Genomic DNA, 21,297 nt, shown 5'->3' on the forward strand with positions numbered 1-21,297 from the left:
CAGCCAATCGCAGGGCACACAGGGACAGACAACTCATTCGCTCATTCACACCTAGGGACAATTTGGACCGGCCAATTCACCTGAAATGCATGTTTTTGGAACTATATATATATGATCTATTTTGTTGTGAGATATTGAGTTGCTCGACATGAATGAGGTTTATCATAAAAAAAAAGTTCAAAAATGAAGTAGCTTGGACGTTCACTGTAGAAGGAAAAAAATACATGCAAATATTATTAAGTGGAATAATACATTTTCTTTTCCAAATTATTAATTCATTTTCTGCATTGAATTATTGTTGGTAATATACTGACTAACCTGTCTTTTTTCATTTTCTCCTTTTATACTTCCTTTTTTCTTGACTTCTTTATACAGCATAAGAATTCGTAATATAATGCATCATTCATTCATTCGAAAAGAAGGGAATTATAACTTAAGGGGCTGTAGTGAATTCATAATCCCAAAGGTGAGAACCACCAGGAAAAGTATGTGTGTGTCTGTGTGTGGAGTCAAGCTTTCGAAGGGTTTGCAAGACGAGATCAAACGGTGTCCAACTATTCACTTGTTCAGGTTTCGATACAAAGAAACATTGCTGGCGGAATACAGAGATGAGGAGGGTGGTCGATGAGTGATGCGGGAGATTGGGAACAGTGCGTCTAGTTAACTTTATGTTATTGTTGCTATTCTTATATTATGACTGTTATTATCAATATCATTACAATTGTTGTTATATCATTGGTGTATTTGATTATTGGTCCAGCTCATTGTCGTGAGTTGTTTTCAAACACCGCCCTGAACCTAGACAAATGTAATTTCGCCCATAGTGACTCGGTCAAAAATCTAGGTGTTATATTTGATCCTATCTGTCGTTTCAGTCACACGTGAAAAATATTATTAGAATAGCTTTCTACCACCTCTGTAATATTGTGAAGATTCGTTCGATGTTGTCCCAATCAGATGCAGAGGTTTTAATTTATGCGTTTATTACTTCTCGGCTTGATTACTGTAATGTACAGCTTTCTGGTCTCCCGATGTCTATCTTTAAAAGTTTGCAGCTGGTTCAGAATGCGGCAGCTAGACTTGACTAAGACAAAAAGGTTTGAGCATAATAATCCTGTATTGGCCAACTTGCACTGGCTCCCAGTCCACTTAAGATGTGACTTTAACGTTCTCTTATTATCATACAAATGTTTCCATGGACCTGCACCCTCCTATCTCTCTGATTTGATTTCCCCCTACTTTCCTGCACGGAGCGGCCGCTCGGAGAATGCCGGTCTACTTGTGACTCCAAGAGCCAAGAAGTCTGCAGGCTCAAGAGCGTTTTCCATCTGCAACCTCAATGTAAGTTTTTAAATCAAGGCTTAAGACACACTTCTATTCCAAAGCTTATGATTGATGCCCACCTCATATTCTGTATTGTCTTGTCTTTTTCCTGACTGCCTCCTGGTGGTGATACGAAGGAGAAGGACGATTTGAGGTGAGTCAGCGGACCAGTGTTTGACCTGAACGCCTGCATGGACCAGCTCGCCGAGATGGGGAGCTGCATCGTGGCCGTCATAGACTTTCTGGACTAGTTTACAGGCTGGGGGCATCATTGCTGTCATTCACTTTCCGGACAAATTTTCAACATGTTACCTAGTGTTTACTATGTTTGTGTATTGTTATGCTAAATGTAATTCACCCTGGTCATCCTGGAAGGGGGATTACCACTTGCAGGGTCCCTTCTCAGGGTTTCTCTTTTTCCTCATGCTGAGGTTTTGAGTTGTTCCTCGCCCGCATGTTGGTGTAAGATCAGGTAATTGTAATTCTGTAATTATGATCCTGTGCAGTCCTTTGAGACATTTTTGTGATTAGGAGCTATATAAATAGGTGTGACTTGACTTGACTTGACTTTGGTGGGGAAGATGAAGGGGTAGGGAATATAAGCATTTGCTTCTTACTACCCCTTTTCGAACATATTATGTAACATTGTTTTATTGTTGAGTTATTGTTTTTGTTCTGTTTTTATTTTGTTGTTCGAATAAAGTTTTCATTCATTCAAGATTAAATTGAATTAACTGGCACTATTTTAGAAACATTTCTCATTTATTTGAATTTAGATCCAAGAGAAAAGTGAATACTAGCATGTCGCATATCGGATTTAAAAAAACAAGAAGGAAAAACAGTTATTCATAAGGTGCTCATCAGTTTAAAAATCAAAGGTGTCTCTTTAGGCTACCACAAGAAGGACATACTGCTATAAATCATGACCGAGGCAGGACTCGAACCTGCAATCTCCTGATCCGAAGTCAGATGCCTTGTCCATTAGGCCACACGGCCGTGAGTGCTGATCAATGGACAATTATAGAAAATATCGGACGCATGACGTATTGGTAATCTATCATTTCTATCATCTACATACCTGTACGTTTTTCCCGTACAAAGTACGTTTATTATGCATTTTAAGACGTGTACGACGTACAAGAAAATCTTTACGGAAAAACGCAAATTTGTCAATTATGGGTACCATCCGTTATACACCGACTATCACCAAACGGCAAATCAATCAATTCAAACGAGTTCGCCGCGGTAGCCTCTATTTCGGTATCGTTTTTTTTCGTTGCAAACCAAGTGAGCGGTTTGGTGCTACTGTGCGCATGCGTCTGCCGCCTGGGGATTTCCCATCATGCATCATTCTGTGGTAGTTGTGTAGTAAAAGGAAGTTCGACTCTTTTTAGAGAACCGGCATTTTCGGCTCAACTCATTCAAGAGAGCCGGCTCTCAAACGGCTCACTTGCTTTGATGCATTATATTACGAATGATTATGTTGTAAAAGGAAGTGAAGAAAAAAAGAATGTATAAAAGGAGAAAATGAAAAAAGACAGGTTTGTGGTTATCCCTTTAATCAGTATATTACCAACAATAATTTAATGCAAATAAAAATGAATAAATAATTTGAATAAGAAAATTCTACTTACTTATATTTGCATGTATTTTTTTCCTTCTACAGTGAACGTCCAAGCGACTTCATTTTTGAACTTTTTTCATAATAAACCTCATTCATGTCGAGCAACTCAGTATCTCACAACAAAATGTTAATTCGAAATATATATGATAACAAAACACATAAACAATATAACATGTTAAACTACATAAATAAACACGTTTGAAAAAAAAAATATGGTGTAAGATTATTTTGTATTTTGTAAGGGAAAATACGAAAATTTGTAAAGGCATGGAGCCGTGGAGGTTGATAGGTATGATATAGTATTGTTTACACTATTTGCAATTTAGATTCATTTTCAAAATATTGTGCAAGGGAAGGTATTATAAGTGTCATGTTCACTTTATTATACATGTATTTGCGTTACACTGCAGATTTTTTTTTTCGTTGACACTCTTGACTTTTGTTCTGAAACATTTGTTGTAGTAGGGGTTTTTTATTTGTATACTGTTTAAAGTCTTTCTTTAATATGAAGTATTGTTTACACTATTTACAATTTGGATCCATTTTCAACAATATAACATGTTAAATTATGTAAATAAACACGCTTGAAAAGTGTGTGATTGTTTTGTAAACAGATAAGACGACCGTGGCAGGACTCGAACCTGCAATCCCCTGATCCGAAGTCAGATGCCTTATCCATTAGGCCACACAGCCGTACGTTGGACAATAATGAGAAACATCGGACGCATGACGCAATAGGAATTTATCATTTCTATCATCTATCATTTTTAATATGAACAACCACCGTCTTCCCGACCACTAGGTGTCGCAACGACTCAAAAGTATGGCCATAATATTCAAGAGAAGAAGTCACCAAAGCATGCCATAACAACGAAAGCCTGACCAGAGAAACTGAATTCACTTTCCCATTTGAAGCTTTTCCCGGGACGCTTTTTTGGGTTTTCGGTCATAGTCTTGTCATAAAACGTGGAATTCCAACTGCCTTAGTGTACATTTGAGGCAGAGACACACGGGCATCATTCGACTTGGTATGTTGATAAAATGAATTAATAGAGTTTAAAACAATTATAGTTGTGTTCTTGAAATTGTCAAGTGAAACTACAGGCACCCGTAGTCTTTTTCGAGCCTACAATTGATTTAAAAATCACTGTGCCACCCGCACCCGGAGGGATATAACTTTATTGAAGGATGTAAGTCAAGTCAAGTCATTTTTATTTGTATAGCCCTTAATCACAAAGAGTCTCAAAGGGCTGCACAGGTTATTGCAAACCACAGACTATTAAGACACCATCCCCTGGTCTAAAACCTACACGAGGGCAAGGAAAAACTCAAAAACCTCAACATGAGAAAAATGAAGAAACCTTGAGAAGGGACTGAACATGTGGTAATCCCCCTTCCAGGATGACCAGGCTGCAATGGATGTTGCAATAACAAATAATACACAGATATTGTCAACCAAAAATATGGGTTATTCATATGTTATAGAGTAGAAGTGTGATTTAAGCTTAGATTTAAACATTTCCACAGAGGTTGCAGATCGGTTCTCAGGGGTAAGAGCATTAACAGCACCGGGACCCGAATGGAGAACGCTCTCCAACTTGCGGAACTCTTCTTGGCTCTTGGGATCACAAGTAGACCATCGCTTTCAGAATGAAGGAACATAGTGGGAAATTAAATCTGAAAGATATAAGGGAGCAAGTCTATGCATGATTTTGTATAATACCAAGAGAACCTTAAAATCACATCTTAAGCTAACAGGGAGCCAATGCAGGGTTGCTAAAATCGGGGTCATGTGATCAGACTTTCTTGACTTAGTTAAAAGCCTTGCTGCAGCATTATGTACCAGCTGAAGGCTCTTGATTCTGGACTTCGGGAGACCGGAGAGTAGTGCATTACAGTCATCGAGACGGGAAGTAACAAACGTGTCAATTATAGTCTCCGCATCTGACTGAGACAGCATAGGACGAATTTTAGCAATGTTGCAAAGATGGAAGAAAGCTGTTCTAGTAATATTCTTCACGTGTGTTTGAAAGGACAAATCGGGGTCAAATATGACACCTAAATTTTTAACCGAGTCACTCTGGGTTATCTTACATTTGTGAATGTTCAGAGCAGTTTTTGAGTGCCAAATTTACATCCATTAAAAAAGTTTACACTATACGTCAGACATGGGACCAAGTCACACATGTGCAAGTCTCAAGTAAGTCTCAAGTCTTCACCTTCAAGTCCCAAGTAAGTCCCAAGTATTTTTTTCTTGGGCAAGTCAAGTCACAAGTCAAGTCCCGAGTCTTAGATTGCCAAGTCCAAGTCAAGTCACAAGTCATAAAAACAGCGACTCGAGTCGACTCGAGTCCAAGTCACTAAGTCTCAAGTCCCCATGTCTGCTATACGTATTCTAGATAAATATACTAAAGATGATTTAGTTATGGAATTTTTGGGGGTGTTATGTTATAGCATTAGCTCAAGATATTATTATTGATTTTAAGCTTGAAATGTCATTTATGTGTTTTCTAATTTTCCATTTTTTTACAGCAAAAATAAATAAAAAATCAATTAACAAAAGGGAAAACCAAAATATTTTCACAAAATAAACAAAAACACAACTGATCAGTAAAATAAGATTATACATAAACATGTGCCAAAAGGGCATATCCTGAAGCTTTTAAGTGCCTATCCCTCTTTTATTTTTATTTCCTTTTTTTCTCTTGCAACCAAAACACGAAAACATTGACTTTACCTCTCAAAGGAAAATTAGAAAACAAGTAAATTACATTTCAAACTTTTATTGTCGCTAGTAACTCTTATAGCATATGCTAGCTAAGAAAAATCTATATATGTATTAATCATCTTTAGTAAATTGTTTATATCCAAAATACATATTGAATTGTTTGAACTGATATCTATAAGGGACATTTTTAATGTCATCATCTAATGTGTTCCATAAATTAACAGTTTGGCACGGCCAGTGATACACGGCCTAGCGTGGCAGCAGGATGCCGGACAATCATGGCGCTGACCTAATTGGGGATTTTACGGTGTTAAAGAAATGTGTATTTCTTGACTTATAATTTTATTTTTTTATTTAACTTTGGTATTATTTATCGTGTATTTTTTCCTAGTTGACCATTATTTTGCACTATGATGACTATTTTTGCACCAAATGCACAATTGCACAAACCCTTACGATACCAACTGTATTACGATACCAAACTGTATGTAACATCCTACATACCGACATTTCTTGTGTAAATATTGTGTAAATTATAACTATAACCTTATCCTCCTTGTTTTATAACCTTATCTTCTCTGTTCCTTTATCTTCTTGGCTTTTTTACCTCACTGTGAATGTGTGAAACTGGAGTGTCATGCCCAATTTCGTTGTCACAATATGTTAACCCATTTTGTAACAATGACAATAAAGGTATATTCTATTCTAGTAATCAAATAAATGTTTTTTTTTAACTGGATGAACGTATTTTTGTCACTAGGAGGCACTCAATTTTAAACACTGTCCCTTTAATGACTGATGCTTTTATTTAGTTGTGCCTGAATAAATACATCTCAAACAAACAAATGTGAATGTTTTTCATAGGATGGTGTTAGCTGGATGAGGTAATGCTGAAAGTGACAAGAAAAGTCATCAGCTGTCCCACAAACCGACGCATCGTCTCCCAAAAAAGGTCATGGCTTCGCTCCTGCTCCACAAAAACCAACTCTCTCCAGGACGAGGACGCCGGAGAGACCCGTCTGAACCCTCTCAACATCCAGATGCTTTCAAGGAACCTCCACGAACAGATCTTTCGAGGGCGGGTTCCCGATTACAGAGAAGAAGATGTGGACCGTAGTAAAGAACACCTGCGGAAGCATCAACTGTGGGGGAAAGACGCATCCCTGTTACGCGAAGTAGAGCTCCAGCTTCCCAAAATGCATGGGGACAATATTGATGAGCACTTCCGCCTTTTGGCTCAGACGCAGAGTCTCCCCTACCTTGAAGCTGTGGCCGAGCTTCAGCAAGCCGAGATTCCTCCCATGCCTCGGGAATGGGCACTGCAGGTCGGCTGGACACGTTACGAGTCCAACGGCGAGGTTCAAAGGGTTGATTTCCCAGAAGAGACGGCACTTGTGTTTGATGTAGAGGTGTGCATGGCAGAAGGACAGTGTCCAACACTGGCAGTTGCTTTATCTCCCACGCACTGGTAAGGGAAGGGAAAAGAGCATAATCAACTGTGTAAAAAACTTGTATTCACTGTTTTCATTATTTTAAACCATTTGGTAGCATGATGGAGTAATGGTAAGTGCCGTAAATTCCGGACTATAGAGCGCACCTGATTATAAGCCGCACGCAACACATTTTTAGAGGAAAACCGATTTTGTACTTATACAAGCCGCACTTGTATATAAGCCGCATGCGCCCACATTGAAAAAATGTAACACAAAAACAAAATTAACCCAGACCCGAATTTAAGTCCCGCGATTGTAACTGAATGTTCTTCATAAAAGTACACAGTCCAAAAATCACAGCCGGCAAAATGAACGGAAAATTATACCGGTACTTAAGGTTTGATGCAGACCTGCAGAGTCTGGGTCCTGTTGAAAGTAATCCAAGGAAAAAAGTGTATATTTCCAAAGGTAAGTGTGGGAAAAATATATATCCACTATTGTCCGCCGTGTCCACATACACTCACCTTTACCGGTCCCCACTTCCCGTCAGCCCGCGTTTGTTTACGCCCCTTCTTTTTAATTCGCCCGTACAAAACATATCAGAATAAGTGTCCAAAATAAATACAAATAAATACATTACAAAAATATACAGTTGCAAATACATATTATACATGGGTTACACATATTTACAAAGAAAGACGGTACACCGAGAGTGTTTTCAAAGCTTTAATAATAATAATATAGCTTTGACAGGGCAGTTAATTGTAGCAACACTCGAGCGGCGCTGGCGGCCGTTAGAAAAATGACATAAATTGGCCGCATCACTGAATAAGCCGCAGGGTTGAACGTTTGGGGGAAAAGCAGCGGCTTATAGTACGGAATTTACGGTAGATCTGAGGTTCAAGGTTCAAATTATGATTCCATTTTTTGGCATGGAGTTTGCACATTAGTTGACACAATGTATCACCACATGTTCGTGTATTATCAACTTATTTTTATTTTTCTCAAATTCACAAAAAGCTGCTTTCTAAAGCTTTCAATATGGTTGCATGTGGCTCAACTCCTCACCTTAGGTCACCATGGTTTGGATTCCACGTACCTTTGACCACATTAAGTTACCAAAAAAAAAGTTACAAAGTGATTGATAAATTGTGAAAATCTCACATTGATAACAAAAATGTTTTTCTTTTGAGATTTAAGTCTGGTTGGATTACACAATTTTGCATAATAAATAACTTTGCTGCTCAAATGATAAACCAGATCAAATATAATGCAGGTATTCTACAACAACACATTTTTTCAAATAAACTTTAGAGCTGTGCTCTTGTTGAAGATAAAACTATCGTATTTTCACGACTATAAGGCGCACCGGGTTATAGGGCGCACCCCCCAAAAATAGTTTTTGGTCCTATATTTTCCATACATAAGGCGCACCGGATTATAAGGCGCTATAATGGGAACGTGGACAAAACAGTCAGATAGTTCGGTCAAACTTATTACCCCCTTTACATTCCGAAAGCTTGCAAAGACGCAAATTTGTGTCTCATACATGTACGGACACAGTGTCCATACGATGTCACCAATCACTCAAATGCATCGTTCCACATATCATTCGGAAGGTTAAAGTCTTGGGATTCAAGAAATACCAACCATTTCTTAGTTTCTATTTTATTTTTCGCTGGTAACTGTGTGGACAGCAAAGTAAGAATTTTATTGTGCAGGGAAACGGGGTTCTTTACTGTGCATACGACAATAAACACTTTAAATTGAATTTAGTTTCAAAATAGACTCATCACAGAAACATCAAGATCGTTCTAAAACAAGATACCGGGAAAATATAAAGCCGCATAGCTCACCTAAGTTCTCTTGCAGCCATCACGTTCAATAATGATACGTAACTGTGGTGTTTTTACAACCGTGAGTGTAGTAAATCCAGGAGAGTAAAATATTTACAAATACAGAATAGTAAAAAAATGTTTTCTCTATGCCGTAGTGCAACCCAACGTGTGAGTCACATTCATCTTTTTCGGCCAATTGCAGGCTTTGTTTTGCCCTGCTTTAGCCTATGCGAGCCTGTAAATGATGAAAAGGATCCGCCTCCTTTACCCCCGAATAACTTTAGCCAATAGTGACTGATTCAAATGATGATTGACACATTGGTTAGGAAATGAAACGCTGGTGTATATATATCCCAACATACACCGCGCACGACTTCGCCTTCGGGGGAAAATCTAGTCAGCGGCTGCTTGCCTTAGTTGCAAGACGTTGCGACTTAATATTGATCCATATATAAGGCGCACTGTGTTATAAGGCGCATGGTCAGTTTTTGAAAAAAATAAAGGCTTTTAGGTGCGCCTTATAGTCGTGAAAATACGGTAAATTAATTTCTGAAAACCAAAGTTATCTTGTAAACAATACATTTGATAGAAAAACGGGTTTCAATTAATTAGTAATTGTCAATATAAAGCTGGAAGAAGCACTATCCTGTAAAAGCAATGTTTGTTTACCATTAAGTTGTGAGCTTACCTCATAGATTCTGGAACATATCGCATCGTATGGCTCTTTTGGAATAGGATTGTCTCTGATATCATTTGGTATCGGGATTTGCATTGTGTTGTGTGACTGTTGATTTAGGCTCTTTTATGATTTTTGTCACCAGGTACTCTTGGTGCAGCAAACGTTTGATCGAAGAGCGCTACACTTGGTCGAACCAACTCAGGCTTGCTGACCTCATCCCGTTGGAGACGCCGATGAACTCTGTCCGTCCACCAGGGGGTCAGTGGAAGGAACGGATAATTGTGGGCCACAATGTCAGCTTTGACCGATCTCGCATCAAGGAGCAATACTTGCTAAAGGTAAGTGAATGGTCACAGGCAGTGTTCCCTCTAAGCTGCGCGCGTGCGCAATTGTGCACTGCTCGCACATTCTCAGCGCACTAGTAAATCTAGCCGGCGCACAAAAATCAGGGCTCAAAATTACTAATTAAGAAGCGACTCAAGTCAAAGTTACCGTGCATGAAGGTAAAAATACACGGGTTCCCCTGACGTTGTGTTCTGAATGCGGTATTTTGAAGTCGAGTCGAAGGAGAACGAAGTTGAGTAAAGTTAGTTGAGTTTGTCGGGGAACCGGCTTCTTCGGCTCAGCTCACTAAAAGGAACCGGCTCTTTCGGGTCCTAAACGGCTCTTTGGGTTGTTTTTGCTTCTTTAATCCCAACATGACGAATTATTATGTAAAATTATGCACAAAATGACTTAAAAGAAGGGGGGAGTAGAACAAAAAAGAAAAAAATACCAAAATGAAAAAGTAGTGAAAAGCTGAGAAAAAAAGAAACAAAAGGAAGAGGAAAAAAGTAGGAAAAATTTAGAAAAAACCCAAGAAAAAAAAATAAAGAAACAAAGAAAAAAAGTGAATGGAGAACAAAAAGAAAAAAAGTGACAGCTAGGAAAAAATAAACACAATGAGATTTTTTTTTAAAGGAATTTAAAAAAGTAGAAAAAAACAGAGAAAAAGAAGAAAACGTTTGTGTTGCATTCAAATAATTTCCTATTATCAAGTCAATCTTGTTGTCCCCTAAAAATATGTAATTAAATACAGTTGTGTATCTTACAACCGACTAAATAAGCCCCCCAAAATGTTAATATTATGTGACAGAATATATCAGGAAATAAAAAGAAATGGATATCTTGTGAAAGAATTGTAAGAACAAACGACGTTTGTAGGCCATACAACCTTTGCAATCGTACATGAGTCAATTCATTCAAAAGAGAAAAATAATTTTGCATCGCTGGAAACTCAGCAAAATGTAACTTGATGTCAAGTTTTGGACATGTTTGATAATTAATTATCTTGACACACTTGGGATTATGGTTGCTCACTGTTGTTTCAAGCGCTGCTCACCGACTTTGTGTGAACGCTCAGACCCGTAAGGAAAATTACAGGGAACATTGGTCACAGGTTTGACTTTATCACCTGTAATCATATGTATTCTTCAAGGGATCAAAGGTGCGCTTCATGGACACCTTGAGTCTACATATGGCTATATCGGGCCTTACTGGCTTTCAGCGGACTTTGTGGATGGCCAACAAGCTGGGCAAGAAGGTGGGCCTGCAGGAGGTCAACCAGCACATGAAGAAAGTGGGACAGAAAAGAGATGGTCCAAAGGTTTGACTTTTGGACACTGGAGTTGGTAGTAAGCTTTCTTAGGCATAGACAATAATATCTTTGTGTGTACAGATTGGATACTGGGACTGGGTGAAAATTAGCAGCATCAACAACTTAGCTGATGTCCATGCTTTGTATGTGGGAGGGACACCATTGCAGAAAGAGATGAGAGAAACTTTTGTGAAGGGCTCCATGGTGGATGTCAGGAACAACTTCCAGGTCTGAATTACTTTTTATCCTTCCCGTTGTCAAGTGAACTCGTCAAGCAATAAAAAATATCGTTGTCTTTGCTGCCACCTTCAGGAGCTAATGCGGTACTGCGCCTCTGATGTTCAGGCCACCCATGAAATTTTGATTGAACAGCTCCCCCTTTTCATGGAGAGGTAAAATTACACACTTCCCTGAAGGTCATTTTGTTTCTCGGCACTTTGTTTGTTTTTCCAAAGATGCCCCCATCCAGTGACATTTGCTGGCATGCTGGAGATGGGCGTGAGCTACCTTCCTGTGAATCATAACTGGGGACGTTATCTTGAGGATTCCCAGGACGTTTATGAAGAGCTCCAGAGAGAGATGAAGAAATCTCTCATGTCTCTTGCTGATGACGCGTGCCAGCTTCTCGAGGATGAAAAGTGAGACAAGAACCTTTTTTTTTCAAACCATGACTACGGAATGAAATCCTAGAGAGGAAAATGCTTGTCGTCTGACAAAAACATCCATTCATTACGTGTACAGCGTTCTCGTTTGCCTGCGTCCTAGACGCATCATTTTTGCTGGGGACGCATAGTCTCAAATCAACGCAACTTTTTTTGACACAATTGTAATTATTACCCGATTAATTTTTTTCTAAACAAAGGTTTACCCCAACCCAAACTTTTCATCAGGCAGATCCGGCAGATGTTGTTTTGGTCTCACGGTTCGAGTTTTCGTCTACACGCCGATCTCGAGTTATGTAGTGAAAAGTCCGTCTCTTTTTAGAGAACCGGCTTTTTCGGCTCAACTCATTCAAGAGAGCCGGCTCTCAGACAAGGCAAAGCACACAGGCGCAGAGGATTGCTGTGAAGTCGAGGAAGAATAAAATAGTAAAGCGCAGTGCGTGTCTGGCAACATTTTTCTTTTTCAAGTTAATCATTACTATTTATTGTTGTAAGCAGTTCATATTTTACTCTTTCAAGTTGAGTACACTAAAAACGTGTTGCATGTGCAGTGTTCATTTTACCTCTGATAAGTGATGGGTCCCGGGGACTCGCATGCTCAAAAATCTATGGGTCCCCAAAATTTAATGCTATTGGGGTTGAAATTGTAAATCGGCGACAAATAAATAAATATATAAATCTATATATTCATTCAGTTTTAATCATCACAGTTAATTGGTAATACAAAGCAGTTATCACTTCAGATTTCGCAGTTCACAAAAATATTGTACATTATACAAAATAATATTGCTGAAATATCAGTCTGTATAGTCATGCAGTTTTAATCACTTCAGATTTTTCAGTTCATATATTCTTTGTGGTTTGCTGTCCTGCCACAGTTGTAATGCCTTCTCAAGGTCCAATTGCAGCAACGGAATTTCCATAGCCTATTTGTGGTTTTCATGTCATCGTGCCGATCCAATGTGCTTTTCTGAAAGTTCGTATTGCGAAATGATTTATGTAATCCATTTTATTTTTGTCACGCTAGGTGCACGCATCACAGAACATGTAGCCTCCATTATCATCCTCCTCGTAGCGTAACCAGGAATATAATAGAGTCCATTTTGGCAGAAAAGTTATTTTCTTGCTAGGAGTATTCTTTTGTTTATTATCTTTCGTCGAATCGTTCGCTTCAAAACACGTGTTTTCCTTGCCTTAGCGGTCTTCTGAAGAATTTCTACGCCGTTTTTTTGTGCCGGAATTATTGTCGTTGTTACCACTTTCTGTATTATGTTTCGACTTTACCAATTTTTTTTTAATTTGCACCTAATACCAAGTGTTTTTTCGGAGGCATACTTCTCTTTCACTCGACAACCGCCACAACAATGACGTCATCTCGAAGCAACGAGATCTCGTTTGCCGAGATCGGCGCGAGACCAAAACAACAATGGTGGATCTTCCCCGACAAAATGTTTGGAGTGCGGTAAATCTTTGTTAAAAAAAAAAAGTAATCGGGTAATAATGACAATTTGGTGTTAAAAAAGTTGCGTCCTGGGGACGCATGTTGATTTGACACTATGCGATCCCAGCAAAAATGATGCGTCTAGGATGCAGGGACGCGGGCAAACGAGAACACTGCATGTGTAGCATATGTTACGCTACAGCTTGAATTAATGACGAGATAAGCTGGAAGTATATTCCTTATTCCAAGAGGTATTTTTCCCTTGCCCATACCAAAGAAGGAGGATATTGATAAACAAAATGAAGTGGTTAGGTTAACAAGGAACTAATGGAATTCAGCTTTAGGCCCCATTATTCATCACGATTGATAAAGGCTATTCCAAATAATGCAATCTCATATACTTGTAGCCAAGAGTGAGGGAAATATTTGGTGCAAAAGGAGTCTTGTTATAATGGTACCAAAACAATTTTCAACGTCATTTTTATTCCTCCCAAGATTTCGAGAGGACCCTTGGCTTTGGGACCTGGAGTGGGATGTGCAGGAATTCAAGCTGAAAAAACTGCCGGCCAGTAAAAAGAAACATCCCAAAAAAGAAAGCGAAACTGAAACTTCTGCTCCCATCGTAGACTGGATGGAAGGTAGTTTGTCATGGTGTGGCTTACCAAAAATGTTGTATTATAAAAGATGTTTCAATTTAAGACACAGGTCCCCCGTCTGAGGAGAAGAGCACAGAAGGTCCTTGCCCCAGCAGGCGAGCTGTGGAAAAACTGAAGGAAACAGTAAATCGGCTTCCCAAGAGAAAGCAACACCTGCCTGGACATCCCGGGTCCGATCATCAACAAGTCCCATCACAACTTGACTTTGCTCTTCTTCATTGTATATTACGTCATCAGGTGGTATCGGAAGCTGTGCGAAAAGATGTCTGCGGACAGCTGGTCACCTGGGGCGGGTCTCATCAGTCTTCAGATGAGACTCACTCCTAAACTGATGGGCTTGACGTGGGACGGATTTCCCCTACATTACACGGAGAAGCACGGCTGGGGGTATCTTGTTCCGGGACGCAGAGATAACTTGGACCCCTTGGACGAAGATGACGGGCAAGCTCTTTGCCCTCACAGGTAAACTTTAGCATTGATTGGTGACGTTCAAACTGATGATGACATTTTTGGAATTCAGCAGTATTACTTAAAAAACAAATACATCACTTGAAGCAGTGGTTCTCAACTGGTCTGGCTTGAGGACCCACTATCCCACCCGAAAAAACAAGCCAAAGCACAGATCAAGAGAAAAGTTCCAGTTCTAAAATAGAATATACCTTTATTGTCATTAGCATTCAAATGCATCAAATCAAAGGATTGTGAAGTTTAAAGCGGAAATAGTGGACTATATTTAGCTTTAACTAAAAACAAAATGACCAAAACGACTTAATGTACAATTTAGACCAGTGGCAGTGGTGCCACACGATAGAACAAACATTCTCTCGGGGGCCGGAGTAGTAGATTAGAGAAAAAGAAAAAGAAATAAAAGAGAGGGAGAGAGAAGTAGAGAGGGTAGGACAAAGAGAGAAAGGGAGAAAGAGAGAGAGAGAGAAAAGAGAGAGAGAGCATGAGCAACAAAAGAGATAAAATGAGAAATAGTGAGAGAATGGGAAAAAAGTGAGAAAGTACGAAATCCAAAGAGAGAAGGAGGAAAAGAGAAAGAGAGAAGGGGAGAAGAGAACGGGAGAGCGAGAGAAGGAGAATGCAAGTGAGAGTGTAAGAGAGAGAGAAAAGAGAGAAAAAAGAAAAAGGAAGAGAACAAAAGAAGGTAAAAACACACAGAGAAAGAGGTTCAAAGAAAGAGCAAAAGAGAGACAGAGAGTGAAAGAGCGATAGAGAGTGAAAGAGAGAAATCCAAGTACCGCGTTTGTGAGAGGCACCTGGCTTTGGCAACATCAAGTGGATATAATTCAACTTGCAGTATGTTTTTCTCTTGCGCTTCTCTTGCGTTTTTGTCTCGCAGGCCGGATTCAATCCCTTAGCGGGCCTGATCCGGCCCGCGGGCTGCCCGTTTGACACCCCTGATTTAGACATATAAGCCTAGATCGCATACAAGCGACCCCCTAAATGTGCTTTAAATAGCCACATAACAAAATAAGTTGGTACCCAAAATATTACCAAAATGTGTACGTAACAATTACTTAATTGCTAGATAATAAATAAAATCAATTAAAAAAAGTTAGAAATATACCGGTGACCCTTTTAAACCATTTACTGAACCTTCAAATGCAGACACTTGTTCAATATATTCACATTTTTTTTTTCCTTTTTGACTCATTTGTTATTTTATTTTTACTTTTCCTTCCCCTTCCCACTAACTTTCTACAAATTCGTTATTATGGGTAGGAAAATAGAAATAAAATAAACAAAATCACTCTTAAACTCTGCGTCGATTGAGGGAATAAGAGCTCCAGCAGGGCATTATCGTCATCTACTGTGTGAATGTACCGCCTTTTGTTTTCTCAGCATTATTTTGCCAAGGCAAACGCCCACAACGTAATGAAAACTGGTTTGTGACCCACTTTTAGGTCCTGACCTACCAGTTGAGAAACACTGACCTACACTACACCAAAAAAATCATCTCTGTACATTTCGGTACCGTTGTGATCCTTCCTAAACTGAAGCATTGCAGATAAACTTGAGAGTTAAAACAAGACAGGAAAAAAAAGCATCCATAATAATTTAGGGGACATGTGACTTCTAAGTCTTAGGTCCAACTATTTTTCTTTCCGGTCATCTGTTAAAATTTGTAAATTGATTGTTGTTGCGACAAGCTTGAAGAAAAGAATAGAAATTAAGAACTATCTGTGCTTTTTTTAAAGATAAAGTATTATTTTTCAAATGTAATAACCAGACAATAGTAATACCGTAAATTCCGGACTATAGAGCGCACCTGATTATAAGCCGCACCCACCACATTTTAAGAGGATATCCGCTTTTGTGCTTACACAAGCCGCACCTGTATATAAGCCGCATGCGCCCACATTAAAACATTTAACACAATCACAAAATTAACCCAAATGAGACTTTGAGTTCCGCGACTGTAGCTGAATATAAAGTACACAGTCCAAAAACCACAGCCAGCAAAATGAACGGAAAATGATACCGGTACTTAAGGTTTGATGCAGACCTGCAGAGTCCGGATACCCGTTGAAACTAATCCAAGGAAAAAAAGTCTATATTTCCAAAGGTAAGGGTGGGAAAAATATATATCCACTATTGTCCGGGGAACCGGCTTCTTCGGCTCGGATTGTACTCGAGTGCCGCTGGCTGCTGTTAGAAAAATTACATAAATTGGCCGCATCACTGAATAAGCCGCAGGGTTGAACGTCCGGAATTTACGGTAATAACGAGATCAATTACATTTTTTATTTATTATTTTAATGGAATTAGTCAAATTAGAATGCTTTGTCATTAATAATAACACCGTGGACATTGTTCACAATGAAATTAGACTCATCCAAATTTACTACAAATTTGTATTTGAATTTGTACATTGTTTTGCCCCTTTAGTAGAATATTTTGCTGTTTTAAGTCTTATAATATTCTCATTTTATAATACATTTAAAATGAGTAAATTTATCTTATGGCAGATCATTTTTTGCCTCAGTAGTATTTGTTATTCTTAGTGTTATTTTTCTTCATTTGTAACTTAGTTTTTTCAGTTAATTAAGGCACTTGTCCCAACCAGCTCAGTAGCCTAGATGGTAGTGTGCCCGCTTTGAGACTGGGAGGTCGCTGGTTCGCGCCTCGGCCGAGACATACCTAATTGGTATAATGGCGGCGCCCTCTGGCTGCGGCTGCATCGGCTCGCTACAACGGGTCAGATGTATCGACATTTCGTTCTGTGTACATTGTTACAAAGAATGACAATACAAAGGAAATTATTATTATTATTATTAATTTGTATACGCAAAATATATCTTGTTGTTTTACAGATTATTTTGCTGATTTAAAGCATTATGTTATTACTTTGTTATTACAGTATTTATAGTTTCATACAAATATATACACCCATATTTTTTACTCAAGTCACATGAAATAAAGGATGACAACCAACTTAACACTACAGAAAAATACATAAATTGAGCAAAATTTTCTGTCTCAATTAAAATGGTCTGTACAGAAATTCAGGCAAGTCAACTACTACTACATCGGACCTGTCCTATCTGCTTAGCATTTTTTTGCCCTCTCTTTTTTCAATGTCACAAAATAAAGTGAATTGATCACAAACATTGCAATATGACGAATCATTGGCTGCCATATTGTGAATATAACAATCAGTGCTATTGGAATTTGGGGATACACGTTAGTGTTAGTTTTAAATCTCTAAAGAAAATTGAGAACCACACCCATTATAAATGCAGGCTGCATCACTCGTTTTAACTTTTTATCCCCTACAGAGAGATTGAGCGAGTTTACAGAGAATATTGTGATCAGAACTGCAAAGGGGTTCTTGAGTACCTGGACAGTACACCGTCGGAGGACCTTATGTGGACGGACAGCGCTGTTTGGGCGAAGGTACCTAAGCATAATCTTACACAATACACCATCCTGGTACATATTTTAGCACCTCACCCAGCGTTCGTTTTTGATATTTTAAGAATTCCTCATCTGAAAGCGTGAAAGTAGTACCGTATTTTCCGCACTATAAGGCGCACCTAAAAGCCTTTATTTTTTTCAAAAGCTGACCATGCGCCTTATAATACACTGCGCCTTATATATAGATCAATATTAAGTCGCAAAGTCTTGCAACTAAAGCAAGCAGCCGCCGACTCGATTTTCCCCCGAAGGCGAAGTCGTCCGCGGTGTATGCTGGGATTTATATACCGGCGTTTCATTTCCTAAACAATGTGTCAATCATCATTTGAATCAGTCACTATTGGCTAAAGTTATTTGGAGGTAAAGGGGGCGGATCCTTTTGATCATTTACAGGCTCGCATTGGCTAAAGGGGCGAAACAAAGCCTGCAATTGGCCGAAAAAGATGAATGTGAATCACACGTTGGGTTGCACTACGGCATAGAGAAAACATGTTTTACTATTCTGTCTTTGTAAATATTTTACTCTCCTGGATTTACTACACTCACGGTATTAAGAAGACCATGGTTACGTGAAGGCTGCAAGAGAACTTAGGTGAGCTATGCGGATTTATATTTTCCCGGTATCTTGTTCTAGAACGATCTTGATGTTTCTGTGATGAGTCTATTTTTAAACTAAATTCAATTCAAAGCGTTTATTGTCATATGCACAGTAAAGAACCCCGTTTCCCTGCACGATAAAATTCTTACTTTGCTGTCCACACAGTTGCCAGCAAAAAATAAAATGGAAACTAAGAAATGTTTGTTTGGTGACATCGTACGGACACCGCATCCGCACGAGTCTACGACACGTATTTGCTTCTTTGCAAGCTTTCGGAATGTTAAGGGGGTAATAAGTTTGACTTAACTATCTGACTGTTTTGTCGACGTTCCCATTGTAGCGCCTTCTAATCCGTTGCGCCTTATGTATGGAAAATATAGGACCAAAAACTATTTTCTGGGGGTGCGCCCTATAACCCGGTGCGCCTTATAGTGCGGAAAATACGGTAGCTTGCCCTGTTTGCAGAGAACTGCCCACCTCTACCGGTTACCTAATCAAATTTCTTTGAGTTGTTTGCTGGCAATTTGGGTATCTTTTGAGTGCTTTCTGTTAGCTTACATCATAAAGTATCTCAATTGTGACCATACATACTGTAATAAGTTTTTATATAAGGAATTCTTAGCGACCTACTCCCAAAACGGGGTACGTTGAGATGACACCCTTACTTTGAACTGTAGTAAGAAATGTACCCTATATATACTGGACTGAACATTGTTTTCTCGTAGTGTTTCTTTGGTTTTACATGTACCGGTCAAACCATATAAATTTAAAATGGCCTAGAGAAATGTTTAAAGATCACATTTGATCTCCGAGCCAAATATACTCATACTCATATGGCTTGTGAGCCATAGGTTCCCAACCACTGCTATAGACCAAGCATTAAATGAAGAAAAATAAAACATGTATGCTTAAAAATGACGCAGACTTCGCTTTGCCTTTGCATGCCTTCCTTCTTCCCTTGTCATTAATGGCAGCTGACATTAGTTTTTATGGCATTTTCCTATAAAGTGTCATCGCCACCTACGGGGTCACTACACTTAAACAGGGCATTATGAAATTTGTATTAGTTCAAGGATTACATTTATGGACATTTATTACAGGACTTGTAGAAAATTAAGGTAGCATTTCCCATGGATAAATTGTAATGGGGAACTTCCTGCAATTTAAAATGAAACTACATATTACCTTTATTTTTACCCATCACCTACATGGGGAGAGATTTGTCTCAAAAATGTTTACACACATTCAGATTGAAGGATTTTATACATTTGACTCATAATGCAATGAAGATTTTCACTGAGCAGGCTTTAGTTCAATGACAGGTCAGGCTGTTCCAAATCCAAAATATTTTCTCTAGTTCTGTTGATAACAGGACTCTGACGGAGGACGGCAGGCGTTGTTTTGAGAAATGTTCGGTGTTGTTTTGAGTATTCCAGACATCGCGATGCCCAGGGGGGGGGGCTTAGTTGGCACGCCCATGGGAGGAGTCGGCACGCCATTATGCGGGGAGAAGATGGCCAATAGGAAAGAGCTAAAGGACTTCAGAAGAGGGGTTCCCAGAGACTCCAACGACACAAATTTGGCCGTTTTCGATGGAGTGTAATTGTTAATGAAATTAAATCTGCCAACGTGAGAAAATGTCGCCTTTCTTGTTCATCTTTTCCCTCAGGAAAGGAGCGCGCATAAATTGTTGGGTGAATGTAGGTTGTGTTAATGGAGTCAGATTACTAAACAATTTGGCAAATGGTAAATTTTGATATTTAATTCCCAACAAGATTTACAAATATATCACTCAAGATCTGAGAATCACATGTCTTGATAAATGCACACGGCAGAATAGAAATCACATAAGTAATCAATTTGCATATGTGAATCGCAGATGTAATTGTGGATCTACAAAATATACGATTCACAACAGATGTCTTTCATGTCATTGGAGAAATTTGTAAATTGGCTTTGAAAGTCCTAAGAAAGTGCTTGAATTTGGCGTTGAAATTGTTGTACAAACCCTGTTTTCCCTTCTTCCAACCAGGTGGAGGAGTATGGCTCAAGGGAGAGGCTATTAGAGGAACATCCTGTCAAGGTATTATATATATATATATCTATCTATCTACCCTGGTCATACTGTATCCCTCGAGAGGGGTGACCGACAGCAAGACAAACACAAAAACAAATAAAATAAAAAGGGGAAAAGTAGCAAAACACACACAAAATGTATTTATTTATTTATTTACGACCATGGCCAACCCAAATGCCCAAACACCCAAACAAGTTAAGCACCTTGGCACCCAAGTCAGTCATGTTTTCGTCCCTCCAGATGAAACAGGACACAACAAAGCGGCCAAGAAAGCGGCCATGTCACTCGGGTCAGGGTGACACAACACACTCTTCTGTTCAACAGCAGGGCCCGACAGCTTTCACTGGTTTACCCCTGCTGCATCACACAGGTGCCCTGCCCATCCCTAAGGAACATGTTCAAACATCCCACTATCCTTTTACCTCTCCACTCATTCCTATCACCAACAAGAGCTCTAGTTTCAACTATAATTAGACCTCTTTTACTGCAACCAACCTAAACCATCCATCCTTGTCAATCGCGGCCTTCGTCTTGGTCTCCTTCCATTTACTTCTGCTCTGTAGATCTTCTTCATTTCGCCCCTCATCCATCTTCTCCATGTGTCCAAACCAACCGAGTACTCTCTTATCCACACGCTTGCTCAGTTCCACGACTTCTCCAGTTCTGTCTCTCACAATT

The 21,297-nt window shown here is 39.1% G+C and overlaps 1 protein-coding gene and 2 non-coding genes across 3 annotated transcripts in view; 1 reads left to right on the forward strand and 2 right to left on the reverse strand.

The window, feature by feature from the left end:
* Positions 1–2,246: 2,246 nt before the first annotated feature.
* trnar-ucg (transfer RNA arginine (anticodon UCG)) lies at positions 2,247–2,319 on the reverse strand. Its single transcript has one exon. It is a non-coding gene; the product is annotated as a tRNA-Arg (tRNA).
* A 1,248-nt stretch (positions 2,320–3,567) lies between these two features.
* Positions 3,568–3,640, reverse strand: trnar-ucg (transfer RNA arginine (anticodon UCG)). Its single transcript has one exon. It is a non-coding gene; the product is annotated as a tRNA-Arg (tRNA).
* Positions 3,641–3,814: 174 nt separating this feature from the next.
* The window catches only part of polg (polymerase (DNA directed), gamma), a 35,776-nt gene continuing 18,293 nt past the window's right edge, over positions 3,815–21,297 (forward strand). Inside the window, exons 1-12 of the mRNA XM_088339557.1 lie at positions 3,815–3,975; positions 6,540–7,143; positions 9,768–9,963; positions 11,103–11,270; positions 11,343–11,489; positions 11,574–11,653; positions 11,717–11,899; positions 13,860–14,002; positions 14,064–14,190; positions 14,258–14,482; positions 17,806–17,923; positions 20,575–20,625. Coding sequence (XP_088195683.1) covers positions 6,563–7,143; positions 9,768–9,963; positions 11,103–11,270; positions 11,343–11,489; positions 11,574–11,653; positions 11,717–11,899; positions 13,860–14,002; positions 14,064–14,190; positions 14,258–14,482; positions 17,806–17,923; positions 20,575–20,625 — 2,019 coding nt within the window. The 5' untranslated portion in view covers positions 3,815–3,975; positions 6,540–6,562. The remainder of the gene's footprint in view (positions 3,976–6,539; positions 7,144–9,767; positions 9,964–11,102; positions 11,271–11,342; positions 11,490–11,573; positions 11,654–11,716; positions 11,900–13,859; positions 14,003–14,063; positions 14,191–14,257; positions 14,483–17,805; positions 17,924–20,574; positions 20,626–21,297) is intronic.

The sequence above is a fragment of the Urocampus carinirostris genome, chromosome 7 (assembly GCF_059441175.1).
Source record: "Urocampus carinirostris isolate Australia breed hairy pipefish chromosome 7, RoL_Ucar_1.0, whole genome shotgun sequence".
Taxonomy (NCBI): Eukaryota; Metazoa; Chordata; class Actinopteri; order Syngnathiformes; family Syngnathidae; genus Urocampus; species Urocampus carinirostris.